General features: G+C 41.9%; 1 protein-coding gene across 2 annotated transcripts in view; it reads right to left on the reverse strand.

Annotated features, from left to right (window-relative positions):
• Positions 1–17,086, reverse strand: part of NLGN4X (neuroligin 4 X-linked) — a 378,225-nt gene that overhangs the window by 260,119 nt on the left and 101,020 nt on the right. Inside the window, exon 2 of one of the 2 annotated variants that reach the window (XM_040421827.1) lies at positions 9,333–9,392. The exons of the other annotated variant lie outside the window; for it this stretch is intronic. Coding sequence (XP_040277761.1) covers positions 9,333–9,392 — 60 coding nt within the window. The remainder of the gene's footprint in view (positions 1–9,332; positions 9,393–17,086) is intronic. 2 annotated transcript variants of the gene reach the window in all.

Here is a 17,086-nt window from a genome sequence, read left to right on the forward strand (position 1 = left end):
ACACAGGATAGAGAGTCCTTGCCAATTTTAAGAGTTAGCCAATCTTCAAAAAACACCACTGGGTCGGACCCTTCAGCCTTTTCTGGCACCCCAATCACCCTGAGATTATTTCTGCGTGACATATCTTCTAAGTCATCTGTTTTTTGCCATCAATAAAAACACATTATGTAAAATTCTACCAAGATCTCTCTTCACCGGGGTATCTAATCTTCAATGGTGCTCACTCTGTCTTCCACTTCTTTGATCCTCTGATCCTCCTTTGATTCTTTAGAGACCTCCTTTTTCTGTAACTGCTACTCCTGAACCCATACAGATGGACAGCATCAGGCTGACTGAATTGGCAAACTGCCCATATTTGTATTCAGAATGTTTAATGAACTGCTGCAGTGTTTAACCGCATTGAAGATATCTTTAATAGTGGGCTCATCTCCAGGAGCAGTAGGAGTTTCCAGTTCCATATGTGGAGTTGATGTATTAGCTAAGGGGGCACTTTCTTGCTTATCTTGCCCCCCTGCTGCTGGTGGGGCCACCATATTAGGTATCATAGTTGTCCCATCAGAGCCTGCTTTATGGCTGCACATGGGTTCATCCCCTAGGGAGTCTACAGGGGAGGTGCTCATCAGTGTCTGGGGTGGTACAGAGGAGGATCTTGCATATCTACCTAGGCGGGCCAGAAGGTCCGCGGCCCGCATCTCCGCTGCGGCATCATCTTGTTTCTGCGTTGCCGGAGGCCCGACATCCTTCTGCTCCTTTTCCTTTTTATCTGTGCGGGTCATTTCGGCAGAGGAGTGAGACGCTTGACACAGGTGAGTCACTTGTGGTCTATGTATGTACTGCGTGGCGCTACAGACCGGGGATGATGTTGGACACTCAGGGAACAGGATGGGAGCTCTCGCTGCTGCATCTTCCTACATGCCCGCTCAGGCCATGCCCCCATGTTGTGGATTTATTAACCAATGCACAGTTCAGCTTGATTTACTGTCTCACCATTTTACTAGCGGCCAGAACAATGTGACATTTTTTTATTTCTCTTCTGTGTGACAAAGCCCTAGTCTGGGACAACACATCATAGGAGAGAGATGACCCAAATATTAGTAATCTGCAAGAGTTCCTGGAGATATTCTGCAGTCTTGGAGGAACCAGGGCATACCTTTTCTGCTGCCTCCTCTCTCCAATACACCATTCAGTTCCAGGCCTAGGAGCTGGACTGGAATAATAATAGTGTAGTGGTAGCATTTTGGGAGGGTCTGTCAAGGACAAATTAATGACAAACTATTGGGTTGCTAAATACCATCCACATTGGAGGCCTTGATTTCTCTAGCCACCTGCACTGATCTGTGATTCAGAGAACGTGACAAAGAAGTTGGCTATGAGAAAAAATTCTGTTCACTCAGCACTGGCATTTTAGAGACCTCCTTTTTCTGTAACTGCTACTCCTGAAGCCATACAGGTGGACAGCATCAGGGTGACTGAAGTTTGAGGGACTGCATAGGCGCTCCAAATCTTTGTTTGTATTGCTGAGCTAGATTACATTACATCCCCACCTGCCCTGTTAAGGCAGGAAAACTTCCAAGCCTAGGGTCGGTAGGAGAATTTACCCTAGGTGAAGATCATTCCTCTCCTAGATTAACATTACCTGTGCTATTGTCCTGTGGTGGTATTCTATTTACCACTTTGACCTCCTTGCACTTAGGATCAGCCTTCCTGTATCAGGCTGTGGTGAACCAATCAGGCCGTGGTAAACCATTTGATGCCTTGAGAAACCCTTGGTGGTGACTTCTGTTGTTAACAGGGCTCTTTCAGAGTACATTTAGTTTGTTGCCGTGCCCTTAGACCTAAAGTGGGTGCATGCCACAGAGAGAAAATCTCCTTGTTTTTCTTACTTGTGTCTACCAGCTCTATGCTACTGGGGCTATCCTGGCTCCATCTGCACAGCTGTGTCCTGGACTGGGACATGGAAGAGATACTGCTTTGGGGATCTGAATATCACCTCCATTGACTGACACTTGTTCAGTCTCTTTCATCTGTTCCACAAAATCTGCACGAGTTGCCTCCTGCTGATGCCAGCTATGTCAATGTTTTTTATTAGAATGATATTGAGATGTTGCCTCCTAATTGACCTTATACTTATCTTACTATCCTATAGCTCTGCTGCCAGGGACAACTCCTCTACAAGGTCTAACTGTTATTCTTGCCTAAAACTCTGACCATGTCAGTATACATCAAGTCAGGGCCGGACTGGGATACCGGGAGAATTTCCCGTTAGGCCGGTAGCCTTGACTGCCGCACGGCCGGCCGTGCCGACAGCGAGGAGGCTCCTTGGCTGGTGCAGTATATTACACAGAGTAACTGACAGATAGAGGAGCCCATCCCCCGCCCCCAACAGCAGGCTCCAGCACGGACATTGCCCGGAGCCTGACTCCTCCCACACATGTGACTGATCACATGATCATGACATCACGGAAGGTCCTTTAGCCTGCTAGCTGTTGCTTGTGCAGAGCTGTCATCCGGCTGTTTAGGGCTGTGTGTCAGGTAGGAGGCTGAGTACAGAGAGGCTGGAGATTTTCAATATCAATAGGAGTTTCAATAGGAGAGCGATTGTTTCAGCAGTAAAGAAAGACTTTGCATACAAAGACAGTTATGTGTGTGGTTTAGGACACACGAGGGGACGTTAATAAAGTAATGCTGTGACACATAGGGCCATGAGAGGGGCCAGCATAATATGCTATGTGTGTGTCATTCACATATATAGCATCTTATGCAGGCCCCCCTCATGGCCCTATGTGTCATAGCACACACCCCCTATAACAGTGCATCATCCATAGGTCCCCCATAACAGTGCCATCCACAGATCTCCATAACAGTGCCATCCACAGATCCCCATAACAGTGCCAACCACAGATCACCATAACAGTGCCAACCACAGATCCCCATAACAGTGCAAACCACAGATTCTTCATAACAGTGCCAACCACATATCCCCCATAACAGTGCCATCCACAGATCCTTAATAACAGTGCCATCTATCCACAGATCCTTTATAACAGTGCCAACCACAGATCCTTCTTAACAGTGCCATCTATCCACAGATCCTTTGAAACAGTGCCAACCACAGATCCCCTCCATAACAGTGTCATCCACAGATCCCCTCCATAACAGTGTCATCCACAGATCCCCTCCATAACAGTGTCATCCACAGATCCCCTCCATAACAGTGTCATCCACAGATTCCCTATAACAGTGCCAACCACAGATTCCCATAACAGTGCCATCCACAGATCCCCATAACAGTGCCAACCACAGATCCTTCATAACAGTGCCATCAACAGATGCTTAATAACAGTGCCATCCACAGATCCTTCATAACAGTGCCATCCACAGATCCCCCATAACAGTGCCATCCACAGATCCTTCATAACAGTGCCATCCACAGATCCTTCATAACAGTGCCATCCACAGATCCTTCGTAACAGTGCCATCCACAGATCCTTCGTAACAGTGCCATCCACAGATCCCCCATAACAGTGCCATCCACAGATCCTTCATAACAGTGCCAACCACAGATCCCCATAACAGTGCCATCCACAGATCCACTCCATAACAGTGTCATCCACAGATCCTTCATAACAGTGCCATCCACAGATCCCCCATAACAGTGCCATCCACAGATCCCCCATAACAGTGCCATCCACAGATCCCCCATAACAGTGCCATCCACAGATCCCCAATAACAGTGCCATCCACAGATCCTTCATAACAGTGCCATCCACAGATCCCCCATAACAGTGCCATCCACAGATCCTTTATAACAGTGCCATCCACAGATCCTTCATAACAGTGCCATCCACAGATCCTTCATAACAGTGCCATCCACAGATCCCCCATAACAGTGCCATCCACAGATCCCCTCCATAACAGTGTCATCTATAGATCCCCTCCATAACAGTGTCATCCACAGATCCCCCATAACACTGCAAATAGACCTCTAGCACAATTCCCTTAAAATATTGCATCGCATATCGTTATCGCATCCTGTTTGGGAAAAGCTGGTCTACTGTGATAATATAAGCAATGGGGGTTCTACAAAAGAGCTATTGTGGGGCAAAATTCATATTCGTGTTTACACACGTGTTTTAAAATGAATGCTTTTGCCTTTTATAAACAAGTAAATAAGGACACAATGCTGTGGGGCTGGTATGCAACTTTTTCCAGGGCTGGTTTTTATCCCCAGTCTGGCCCTGCATCAAGTAGAACCTGGAAAGAGATTTTTTTTGAAAATCCTCCTCCTTGGCTGAAGCCAGGTTCTTCATGAATAAAGAAAGAAGGCTATCTTCAGCCTTCCATTGCCTGCTGCAACCTACTGTAAATAAAATAACAACTAAAAATAAATACTCCTTGACACTAATTTATGAGCTGTTTGAGAATTTGTGGAGCCAATATCTTTACCAAACTGGCACTTCTGGGGGAACTACAATCTAATTCCGATTTGTGAGGTGGATGAATGGAAAACCTCATTGAACACCCAAGGCGGACATTTCAAATAGCTGGTGAAACATTTTGGCCTCTGCAATGCTAATCTGGTTTACAAGCCAGATTAGCTAAGGGTACTTTCACACTTGCATTGTGAAGATCCAGCAGGCAGTTCCGTCACTGGAACTGCCTGCCAGATCTGGAAATCGTGTGCAAACGGATCTGTCTAACAAATGCATTGAAACATCGGTGTCAAACGGAAAAACGGATCCAGTATTTATTATAAATTTTTTGCATTTTTAAAGGTCTGAGTATGCACAGACTGGAAAACCGGATCCGTTTTGCGGGAACAGTTGGTGACAGATCCGGCATTAATGCATTTCAATGGAAAATAATGCCGGCATTCCGGCAAGTGTTCTGGAATTTTGGACGGAGAAAATATTGCAGCATTCTGCGGTATTTTCTCTGGCCAAATACCGTAAGAGTGACTGAACTGAAGACATCCTGATGCATACTGAATGGATTGCTCTCCATTCAGAATGCATTAGCATAAAACTGATCTGTTTATTTCCGGTATTGAGCCCCTAGGACGGAACTCAATACCGGAAAAGAATAACACTAGTGTGAAAGTACCCTAACTATTACAGACAATATATTCCATATTCTTCTACAGCACCTATTTTTGCTCTTATTTATAAAGGGGTAAATCCCAGAGTATGGTCCTCTGAGGCTGGAAATGCCTTCAAGTCCATTAAAGGGGTTGTGCACTGGCTTTATATTGATGACCTAACTTCAGGATAGGTCATCAATATCTGATTGGCCGGGGTCCGACACTCTGCACCCCCGCCGATCAACTGAAGAGGAGGTATCGCTCCATGTGAGTGATGGTTCCGATTCATTACACTGTCCGCTGTCTCAGAACCAAGTGTAATTACAAGTACTCATTCCATTCACTTAAATGGAGCAAGTACTTGTAATTACACTATGCCATCGCTGCAAGGGAGATGACACATAGACGACATGTAGTGTAAATAACAGGAAGCAGCGCTCGCATGCAGCGCCACTTTCTTTTTAAACAGCTGATCGGTAAGGGTGCCAGGTATCAGACCTCCACCTACCTGAGGATTGGTGATCAATATAAAAGCCCTGTTAAGCAGGTTTTCTATTCAGCCTCCATTCTCCATCGCCCAGACCCTGCCAAACAGTTCTTCCTAGAGGTGAATGCATCCTATGTGGGGACTGGAACCATTCTCTTTCTCTAATGCCTTCTCCTCTGCAGATCATATTGTTTTTTTTTGTACCCTATAACATTAGTGTTGATCGCAAATATTCTAATCGCACATTTTTATCCCAAATATCAGCACTTCGAGAATTTGTGAAGATGTAGAATATTATATTGCCCCCAGTTGAGCTAATGTCCCCATAGTGCCCCCATAATGTGCCAGTATAAAATGCCCCTATATAGTGCCCCCAGTAAATGCCCCCATAGTGCTCCTCTTCCCCCTTCCTCCTAGTGCCCCCCATAATATATCAGTATAAAATGCCCCATATATAGTGCCCCAGTAGATACCCTCAGTGTCCCCCATAATTTGAAAGTATAAAATACCCCTTCTTAGTGCCCCCTGTAGATGACCTCATAGTACTCCATTCCCCCCTTCCCCATAGTACCAACCATAATGTGTCCCAGTATAAAATTCTACTGTACAGAGCCCCCATATAAAATACCCCTTCTTTGTGGCCTCAGTAGATGCCCCTATAGTGCCCCCAATAATGTGCCAGTAATAAGTGCCCCAATAATGTACCAGTAATAAGTGCCCCCAATAATGTGCCAGTAATAAGTTCCCAAATCATGTGCCAGTAAAATGTGCCCCCAATCATGTGCCAGTAAGATGTGCCCATATAGATGTCCCCCAATCATATGCCAGTAACAAGAGGCCCCCATCATGTGCCAGTAATAAGAGCCCCCATCATGTGCCAGTAGCAAGAGCCCCCCCAATCATGTGCAGTAATAAAATCACTCCCCCATCATGTGCCAGTAATAAAAGCACCCCCATCATGTGCCAGTAATAAGAGCCCCCCATCATGTGCCAGTAACAAGAGCCCCCCCAATCATGTGCCAGTAACAAGAGCCCCCCCAATCATGTGCAGGTAATAAGAGCCCCCTATCATGTGCCAGTAATAAAAGCACTCCCCCCATCATGTTCCATTAATAAAAGCACCCCCTATCATGTGCCAGTAACAAGAGGCCCCCATCATGTGCCAGTAATAAGAGCCCCCATCATGTGCCAGTAGCAAGAGCCCCCCCAATCATGTGCAGTAATAAAATCACTCCCCCATCATGTGCCAGTAATAAAAGCACCCCCATCATGTGCCAGTAATAAGAGCCCCCCATCATGTGCCAGTAACAAGAGCCCCCCCCAATCATGTGCAGGTAATAAGAGCCCCCTATCATGTGCCAGTAATAAAAGCACTCCCCCATCATGTTCCATTAATAAAAGCACCCCCTATCATGTGCCAGTAACAAGAGCCCCCCATCATGTGCCAGTAATAAAAGCACCCCCATCATGTGCCAGTAATAAGAGCCCCCCATCATGTGCCAGTAATAAGAGCCCCCCATCATGTGCCAGTAATAAGAGCCCCCTCCTTATTTGCCAGTAATAAGAGCCCCAATAATGTGCCAGTAATAAAAGCCCCCATCATGTGCCAGTAACAAGAGCCCCCTCCCCAATGTGCCAGTAATAAGAGCCCCCCATCATGTGTCAGTCTGCCAGTACTAAGAGAGCCCCCCCATCATGTGCCAGTAATAACAGCCCCCCTCATCATGTGCCAGTAACAAGAGCCCCCCCCATGTGCCAGTAAAAGTATTGTATATATAAAAAAAAAAAAAAAGCACTTATACTTACCTCCATGTCAGCGATGCAATGCAGGCCTCTTCTGGCCTGTGTCCCGCGCTGTACGGCTCAGGCGGCCGGCCTAGTGCCTGCAGCCTATCAGAGGAAGGGGAAGGGACACGCCTCTCCCTTCCCTCCCGCAGCACAGCCATCTGTATCGCTCATCTCCCTGTGCCCCGCCGCTGCCGCCCCTCACTTCTGTCGCCGCCGCCAGCTCCGGGGGGGGAGGGGGGAAATTTCTCTGTTGCCCCCCCTCTGGATCTGCCATAGTGAAGGTGTGCTTTTTCTGTCTGTCTACCCATATACAAACTCTGACTGTTTACAGCCTCTGATCCTCTGCTGTCTGTCCTGCTCTTGGATTTGTTTTATAGATGTGCACGTACTATTTCTGCCTTCATCCTAGCTTGTCTCTTAAGTACAAATGCTGCCTGCTCCTTCAGTGCTTTGCACTGGTGTCTCTGATCCAAGTGGATAAGCTGTCAACTACATGGGGACTAATGTAGGAGGTATTGGCCTGGTTGGTCTCCTGGAGCAAAGTCCAGATCCCTGTATAAGGGTTAAAGAGTGAATACCAGAGGACCAACAGGACAACCCCCTTAGGTTTATACAAAAGTCAAACTGGTTAGTCGGCACATTGGGTCAACACCTACTGCCTGTTAAACCCTCTTATCAATTTACTGTCCAGTCATATAGAAGAGATTTGGATAATTAAGCAGAAGGATGGCTTAGAAACCAGAACCTAGAAGTTAATGTATAAAATATGACTGATGTAGTACAATGGGGTTAATACAGTTGAGATCAGACTTCTTATTGAGGTGTGTTTTATAATATTCCTACCTTCAGGGATGCAGAAGGGACTTCAGCTTATAATTGGTCTTCTCTTATTTTTCTATAATTTTTATTACATGTTCTGTATGTTATTTTACTTGTCTATTTAGACTTTGTAAGCAGTGCCCTTTTTGTATAAAAATCTTGTAAAAAGAGGTATCTCCCAGGGAAAAAAAAAAATCCCACCAGCGCAACATTCTGGAAGTTGAATCAAAGTCTGACTTTTCAAAAAGCCTTGGAACATGACAAGGGGAGAGCCAGAACCATTCCTAAGCTGTTTAAAAGTGTTTTATACCTAACAGTGTTTTACCTGTTTGATATCTAAGAGAATTTTATGCCTATACAGTATGTACTTGTGAGTTACCAGATTGGCATCTGGTCAGTCATAACAATGGGCGGTAGAAGAGTGTATTTAGGTTGGGTGAACTGTATTTGGGATGTGATTTATGCTCAAGTTGCAGCCAGGGTAGAATGTGAGTGGCAGATTAAGTGAGTTCACTTTCACGTCAAATTGCTCTTATTTCAGGGGTTACTGAATTGAGAATCCTGAAAGGGAATACATAAAAATAAAAAAATACACTGCAAGACATCCACACTTTCAAATAGCCAACAGCATTTTTTATCAAATGACAAAAGAACATTATATATGCAGTAATTGAATATCCATAGATATATAAAATAATGTTATCATTTCGTATAATGAGCTTTGAAATTGAATAATATTCTGTACCACACCTAAAGCATGTTTTATAATTCATAATGTACCCTTATTGCAAAAATATCTAAGTATCTATGTTAATGCTGTTTGATGGGTTTTAAAATATTCTGGGAGTTTTCCCCTACAGTATTGATTTGTGGAAATGTATAAACCACATGTTTATTTTTGAATTATCAGTGAAGCAATCAATCATGCACGTGCGACCCAATGTCATCTTGTGAATTTTGTATATTGGTTAAAAAAAGATTAGAAACGAATTAAAAGATATCAAAATGATATTCAATGCTCAAGAAGTAAAAATTTTAAGAATATATGCCATAGGAGAAAAAATTTTATTGAATAAAAAAGAAAAAAAAAATATTCATGCATCATACCGAGCTTGAATATATATATAAAAAAAAAAAAATATATATATATATATATACCTTCATCTTCACCACGGTCATTATTGGCTATATCATCAGCTTGTTTCTTTGTGTTGGCTCCTGAGGGTAACAGTAAGAAGAATAAAAAGAAAACGGTAATTCAAATATAGGGGGCTTTAAAAAAGCTAATAAAAATAAAAACTTGAAAAAAAGAGAAAAAAAGAGATACAAAAATATTGTTATACAATAATGTAACAAGCTGTTACATTGTATGCAAACATATAAAGAAAATCAAAAACTGATGGGAAAATGCTATATATTTGCAATGAAGAGAAGGTGAAATGGTTTTTGCATCATATTAGTAGGTTAATTGAATGCCCTATATGTAAAAAAAAAGTAAAAACATATTCAAGAGAAGTTAAAATTGTAGAAAATATATTTTAAGTAGATGAAAAAAATGTTTTGTACATATTGAAAAACTGGAAAAGTAGCCACAAAAATCAAGAGATGATTATTTTTATGTATGCATGCATGAACTGTGAAATACTGCAATGATCTATTGTGTACAAAGAACATTGTGGGTTATTAACTAAAAGAAATACATCTATACTAGGCATATTTCTGGCTTAGTTTGTGGTGCAAAGGTTCCTTTCATCGCAAGCTACAACTTTTCCCAGCTTACGACAGGTCTAACAAAGTGGGTGTGACGTGGGCCGGGAAAGGGGATAAGCAGGCCCGTCTCATTCATCATTTTCTACGTCTAATTTAGGAGTAGTAAATGAGCTGGGTTAGATTTAGAAGTGGTGCTGTATCCGCCAAAGTTATGCAGAGGTCGGCGCCTCTACATAATTTTGGCGGATCCACAAATTAACAGACCAAACTTTGTTTTTATTTAATCTTTAGCCATTTTTGTCATGGTGAAAATTATACCAAATAACACTCAAATTTGATCATTTAAATTGACAAAATGGCTAAACTCTCAGATAATACCTCCTATTTACTATAACTGCTGCAACAACTACTAGGCATAGAGATTTATTTTCATGGGATCCATAATATTTTGTGATAGAACTGATTTTTGTAAATCTGAATTAAAATATAAAACATGTTCTATATGCAGTAAAATAGTTAAAAAAATAAAAAAAATATATAAAATTGAATAAAATATATTTGAAAGAAGATGAAAAAAAGTAGTTATGAATGAGATAGACACTTTAGCCATCAACAAACACAGCATCAACAGCTAGGAGCAGATATTTGTTTTATCAGAGCCTACATGTTGTTGTATCTAGCATACATTTATTTGTATCTAGTATACAAAGCCCACTGGTTACTTACATAAAGCTTGCCATACACATAAGACATAGGATCCCTGATGGAACTTATTTTTTGTAAATCTGAATCAAAATATAAAAAATGCCCTTGCCCTATATCTAATAAAATAGATAAAATGTGCAAAAAATGTAAACATTGATTAAAATATATTTGAAAGTAGATGAAAAAATTGTTCTAGACACAATGAAAACTAGAAAAGTGGTTATGAAAGAGTTATACACTTTAGCCATCGACAAACACAGCATCGTCAACTAGGAGCAGATATTCGTTTTATCAGAGCCACAAAACTGTGTGATAGTGATAGAATTGATTTCATTTATTTGTATCAAACATAAAAAGCCCACTGAATTCTTATATTAAGTTGGCCATACACATAAGACAAAAGTTGGCCAGAATGGCCAACTTTGCCCATTCTGTCCAACTGTCTTTTAAAAAGCTATCATTGCCTGCTCGAAATATGATGTGCCACTCGTAAAATTTTGTCCATTGACTGGCTGAACTCGACTGATAGTTTGCCATTGTTATCAAGGACTAGGGAGTTGGTTTAAAAAAAAGAAAAAGACTTCCCGCAGAGCCATATTAATCTGGCATGTTTCCTGGTGGGATTGTTTGTTCAATTGATAGATTAGGCTTATCATTGTCTCATGTACATGGTCAGCTTTAGAAATTATTGTAATGGGGTATTTCCATCTCAGACAATGCGGGCATATCACTATGTTATGCCCCCATTGTCTGATAAGTGTGGGACCCGCATCTACACCGAAAACGGAGTCCTGAAAGTCGTGGAGGGTGTACTGCACATGTGCAGCAGCCCTCCAATCAATTCTATGGGGCTGCCGAATATAGCATTGGCTCGGCAATTTCCATTGGCCCATTAGAAATGAATGGGAGCAGTGGCCGGGCCGCCTAAGCGCAGTATGCTTCCATTCTCTTCTAAGGGGAGAGCGTTCGGTGGTGGCCAGACCTGGTGAAACCCGGGGTCCTCCAGCCACCACCTTCCCTGCTCCGTTCTTGATATAGGTCACATATGGGGACATATCCCAGCATATCTTTGAGGGCCAATTAATTCCTAAATCTTGAGCTAAAGTGCAACACAATTTTAATGTTTCTACAAAAACTTGGGTTTTTTACATGCAAATATATTTGTCATCTACATGTAGCTGGATTTTTTCTGTCAATCTTATCTAAAAGGTCAGTGCAAACATTAACCTGTTTATATCATGTTCATGCTTAGTCTGCATTACACAGTAGACAGCAAGATCCATCATATACACTCACCTAAAGAATTATTAGGAACACCATACTAATACGGTGTTGGACCCCCTTTTGCCTTCAGAACTGCCTTAATTCTACGTGGCATTGATTCAACAAAGTGCTGATAACATTCTTTAGAAATGTTGGCCATATTGATAGGATAGCATCTTGCAGTTGATGGAGATTTGAAGGATGCACATCCAGGGCACGAAGCTCCCGTTCCACCACATCCCAAAGATGCTCTATTGGGTTGAGATCTGGTGACTGTGGGGGCCATTTTAGTACAGTGAACTCATTGTCATGTTCAAGAAACCAATTTGAAATGATTCGAGCTTTGTGACATGGTGCATTATCCTGCTGGAAGTAGCCATCAGAGGATGGATACATGTTCTAATTCTGTTTACGCCAAATTTGGACTCTACCATTTGAATGTCTCAACAGAAATCGAGACTCATCAGACCAGGCAACATTTTTCCAGTCTTCAACAGTCCAATTTTGGTGAGTTTGTGCAAATTGTAGCCTCTTTTTCCTATTTGTAGTGGAGATGAGTGGTCTTCTGCTGTTGTAGCCCATCCACCTCAAGGTTGTGCGTGTTGTGGCTACACAAATGCTTTGCTGCATACCTCGGTTGTAACGAGTGGTTATTTCAGTCAACGTTGCTCTTCTATCAGCTTGAATCAGTCGGCCCATTCTCCTCTGACCTCTAGCAACCACGAGGCATTATTGCCCACAGGACTGCCGCATACTGGATGTTTTTCCCTTTTCACACCATTCTCTGTAAACCCTAGAAATGGTTGTGCGTGAAAACCCCAGTAACTGAGCAGATTGTGAAATACTCAGACCGGCCCGTCTGGCACCAACAACCATGCCACGCTCAAAATTGCTTAAATCACCTTTCTTTCCCATTCTGACATTCAGTTTGGAGTTCAGGAGATTGTCTTGACCAGGACCACCCCCCTAAATGCATTGAAGCAACTGCCATGTGATTGGTTGACTAGATAATTGCATTAATGAGAAATAGAACAGGTGTTCCTAATAATTCTTTAGGTGAGTGTATATGATAGCTAACATATTCCCCGAGAAACAATGGGACATAAAAAAAAAGGATCTAACATATAAATGAAGACAGAAAAACAAAATAAGGCTTAAAAACACTGCCACAGATATAGAAAAAAAAAACATTTAAAAACTTTTTTTAATGCCATGGGTTCCCATTTAACTTTTTTTTTTTAGATGCAACAATATTGTTAGTTATAGCAGCATGATAACCTATTGTGCTACAAAATATTAAGTAAAACATGTCTGAATATGATATTATTTTTTAACCACATGAGCCCCGGAGGATTTTTGTTTTTCACTTCCTGTCTTCCTGGAGCCATAATTATTTTTATTTTTTTTGTATGGGCTTGTTTTTTGTGGAGCAATTTATACTTTTCTAATGGCACCATATTGCATACAATATAGTGGGAAGCTGGTAACAATCCAAATTGGGGAAAAATTGGGGGGAAAAACGTAGTTTAGCAACAATTTTACGGGTTTCGTTTTTATAGTATGTGGTAAAAATAACCTGTTATGTTCATTTACCAGGTCAGTATGACTGCAATTATACCACATTTATATAGTTTTTTTCTAGTTCCATATTCTGACTCCCATAAGTTTATTTATTTTTTTATAGCTATGTCTACAGAGCTGTGTTAGGAATCAATTTTTGCAGGGCAATTTGTTGTTTTTATTGACTTATACAATTTTTTGGGAAGTGAAGCAATGAAAAATGGCAAATCAGCCATTTTGCTTTTTCCAGTTACGTGGTTGACCGTATGATATAAATATTTTTATATTTTAATAACACAGGTGTTTTTGGATGTGACAATGCCTGTGATGTATATTTTTATTTTTTATTTATTTTAATTTTAAGAAAAAGGGGAGGGTGATTAGAATTTTCATATTTTTTTATTTGTTTATACTTAGAAAACTTTTTTTTTACAACTTTTTTAGCCCCCCTCCCCAGTGGGCTAGAATATGTATTTTCCAGAATTAGCCATGGAGCACTAGATTGTAAGCTCCATTTGCTGCTATGCTACAAAGTCTGCCTCTGGCGGCTACTTCCGCTGGCTAGATCGGGATGTTGGGGCCAGCGCATGCAAAATAAATGCTCGGATGCCGATGCCCATAATGGGTAATGCTGTGCGCAGGCACGGCGATTCGGATGCATGGCGCAGGCGCGGCATTTCACACTGAAGGGAGGCAGTAATAAGAAGAACTTAGGGCCGGCCTGAGTGTTTAAAGGGGAGGGGTTTCATATGAATAGCGAATAGGGGCCTGGGCACCGGCCGCTTGAACGCCGCCCCTGGGCACCTTCAGACCTAATTTGAATATTGGATTAAAGTGTTTTTTGAAGGAAATAAGCGACGGACAGCTAAACAGTAAGTAGCATTCACATATGGGTACTATAATGCTGAGAATGGTGTTAGTGTTCAAAAACGGTCAGTATGGGTGAAAGACTCCCTTTAAGAACTTGATCGTCCTATGAGATACTTTCAGACAAACTAACATTTTAATCTCACTGGTTTAGGAGGCTGTAACATTACGTAGATGTCAGCCAAACACACATATGCCTGTAGGACCGACCATCTAATTTGTATGGGAGTAGCATGACTCCCCACTGACCACCGACATTCAGGAAAAGAAGAATCTGTCAATTGGATTTCAAAGAGGTCTGGTTTTACCTTATTGATGACCTAATTACACTGCTCCGCGGCTGCAATTTTGATGGCAAGCACATAAACAGGGAAGAGAACGCAACTATTGCAAGAACACTGCGTGCTCTTCAAACAGCTGATTGGCCGGACGGCTGCTAGTCACAACCCACCAATCTGATATTGATGACTTGTCCTGGGAATAGGTCATCAATATAAGAAAACCAGACAACCTTTTCAACACACTGAATTCTTTGGTTCCAAGAGATGTAAGACATGAACCAAGGTTTTTCCTACTATACCCAATGAGAAAACATGCACATTTAGCCAAGGATCAAAAATAAAATGTATGGAAGATTTGAAAAGAATAGCTGTCCGCTAAAGACTAGTGTTGAGACAAGTGTAATTTGATCTGAATTTCAGGAAAATTTGATTTATCACAAATTCAAAATTCCTGGCGATTTGTGTTAAATAGTCTGATTTTTTTCTAAAATGGCTGCTGCACACAGGGGTGCACCACCAATGAGGCCAGGTGAGGCTATCGCCTCAGGCAGCACCAGACCATATGGGGGCAAGAGGGGCAGCTGAAGGGCTATGGACTGAAGGGAAGGGATTAGGTAAAGGAATTGGCATTGGGGAGGGAGGGGCGCCATTTCAGTTTTCACCTCAGGCAGCAGAAAGGCTAGGTGCACCCCTGACTGCACATGTTACAGAGGGAAAGTGAGAAGCCCGGGAATGAAGGATCACCCATAATGTTGTGCAGCCAGCCAATCAGCAGATAGCCAGCCCCTGTGATGCCACAGCCTTATAAAAAGCCTCATCCTGTCCAATCTCCACCATTTTACTGTGAACTTAATGCAGGGAGAGATGTGACAGGTGCTATAGACAGTGATTAAGAAAGCCTTTATCTGTTTGGAACAGTTCAGGGACAGCACAGGGACGGTGTAAGGAGATAATAGGGAGACTTTATCCACATTATAGGGCGGGCATAGGAAGAGTGCAGGGGCTCCCCCTTGGTTAATAGATAAGCAATTCTATTACACCTTGATACACTAATTGGGGTGAAAAAGCTATCTAATACTTCTGCTATTGTGGTGTCCATTGTTTTAAACATACATAATTCTATAATGCCCTGATTCTGTAATTGGGGTGAAATAGCACTCTAAATATTTTTTCACACATTTGGTTTTACACCTTGGGTTATACATAAGTAATTCCATTAGGCTTTGTTTTGTAATTGGGGTGAGATAGCGGTCTAATACTACTGCTTTTAGGTTGTTCACATTGTTTTATACTTAAGTAATTCCACTAGGTCTTGATTCTGTAATTTGGGTGAAATAGCAGTCTGATACTACTGCTATTGGGGCGTCCACATTGTTTTATTTATAAGTAATTCCATTAGGTTTTGATTCTGTAATTGGGATGAAATAGCGGTATGATACTACTGCTATTGGGGTTTACATTGTTTTATTCATAAGTAATTCCATTAGGCCTTGATTCTGTAATTGGGGTGAAATAGTGCTCTGTTTTTTATGTATTTGGTTTTAGATACAGTTGCAAGAAAAAGTATGTGAACCCTTTGGAATGATATGGATTTCTGCACAAATTGGTCATAAAATGTGATCTGATCTTCATATAAGTCACAACAATAGACAATCACAGTCTGCTTAAACTAATAGCACACAAATAATTAAATGTTACCATGTTTTTATTGAACACACCATGTAAACATTCACAGTGCAGGTGGAAAAAGTATGTGAACCTTTAGATTTAATAACTGGTTGAACCTCCTTTGGCAGCAATAACTTCAACCAAACGTTTCCTGTAGTTGCAGATCAGACGTGCACAACGGTCAGGAGTAATTCTTGATTATTCCTCTTTACTGAACTGTTTCAGTTCAGCAATATTCTTGGGATGTCTGGTGTGAATCGCTTTCTTGAGGTCATGCCACAGCATCTCAATCGTGTTGAGGTCAGGACTCTGACTGGGCCACTCCAGAAGGCGTATTTTCTTCTGTTTAAGCCATTCTGTTGTTGATTTCCTTCTATGCTTTGGATCGTTGTCCTGTTGCAACACCCATCTTCTGTTGAGCTTCAGCTAGTGGACAGATGACCTTAAGTTCTCCTGCAAAATGTCTTGATAAACTTGGGAATTCTATTTTTCTTCGATGATAGCAATCCGTCCAGGCCCTGACGCAGCAAAGCAGCCCCAAACTGTGATGCCCCCACCACCATACTTCACAGTTGGGATGAGGTTTTGATGTTGGTGTGCTGTGCCTCTTTTTCTCCACACACAGTGTTGTGTGTTTCTTCCAAACAACTCAACTTTGGTTTCATCTGTCCACAGAATATTTTGCCAGTACTGCTGTGGATCATTCAGGTGCTCTTGTGCAAACTGTAAACGTGCAGCAATGTTTTTTTTTGGACAGCAGTGGCTTCCTCTGTGGTATCCTCCCATGAAATCCATTTTTGTTTAGTGTTTTACGTATAGTAGATTCGCTAACAGGGATTTAGCATATGCCAGAGACTT

This window comes from Bufo bufo, chromosome 3 (genome assembly GCF_905171765.1).
Source record: "Bufo bufo chromosome 3, aBufBuf1.1, whole genome shotgun sequence".
NCBI lineage: Eukaryota > Metazoa > Chordata > Amphibia > Anura > Bufonidae > Bufo > Bufo bufo.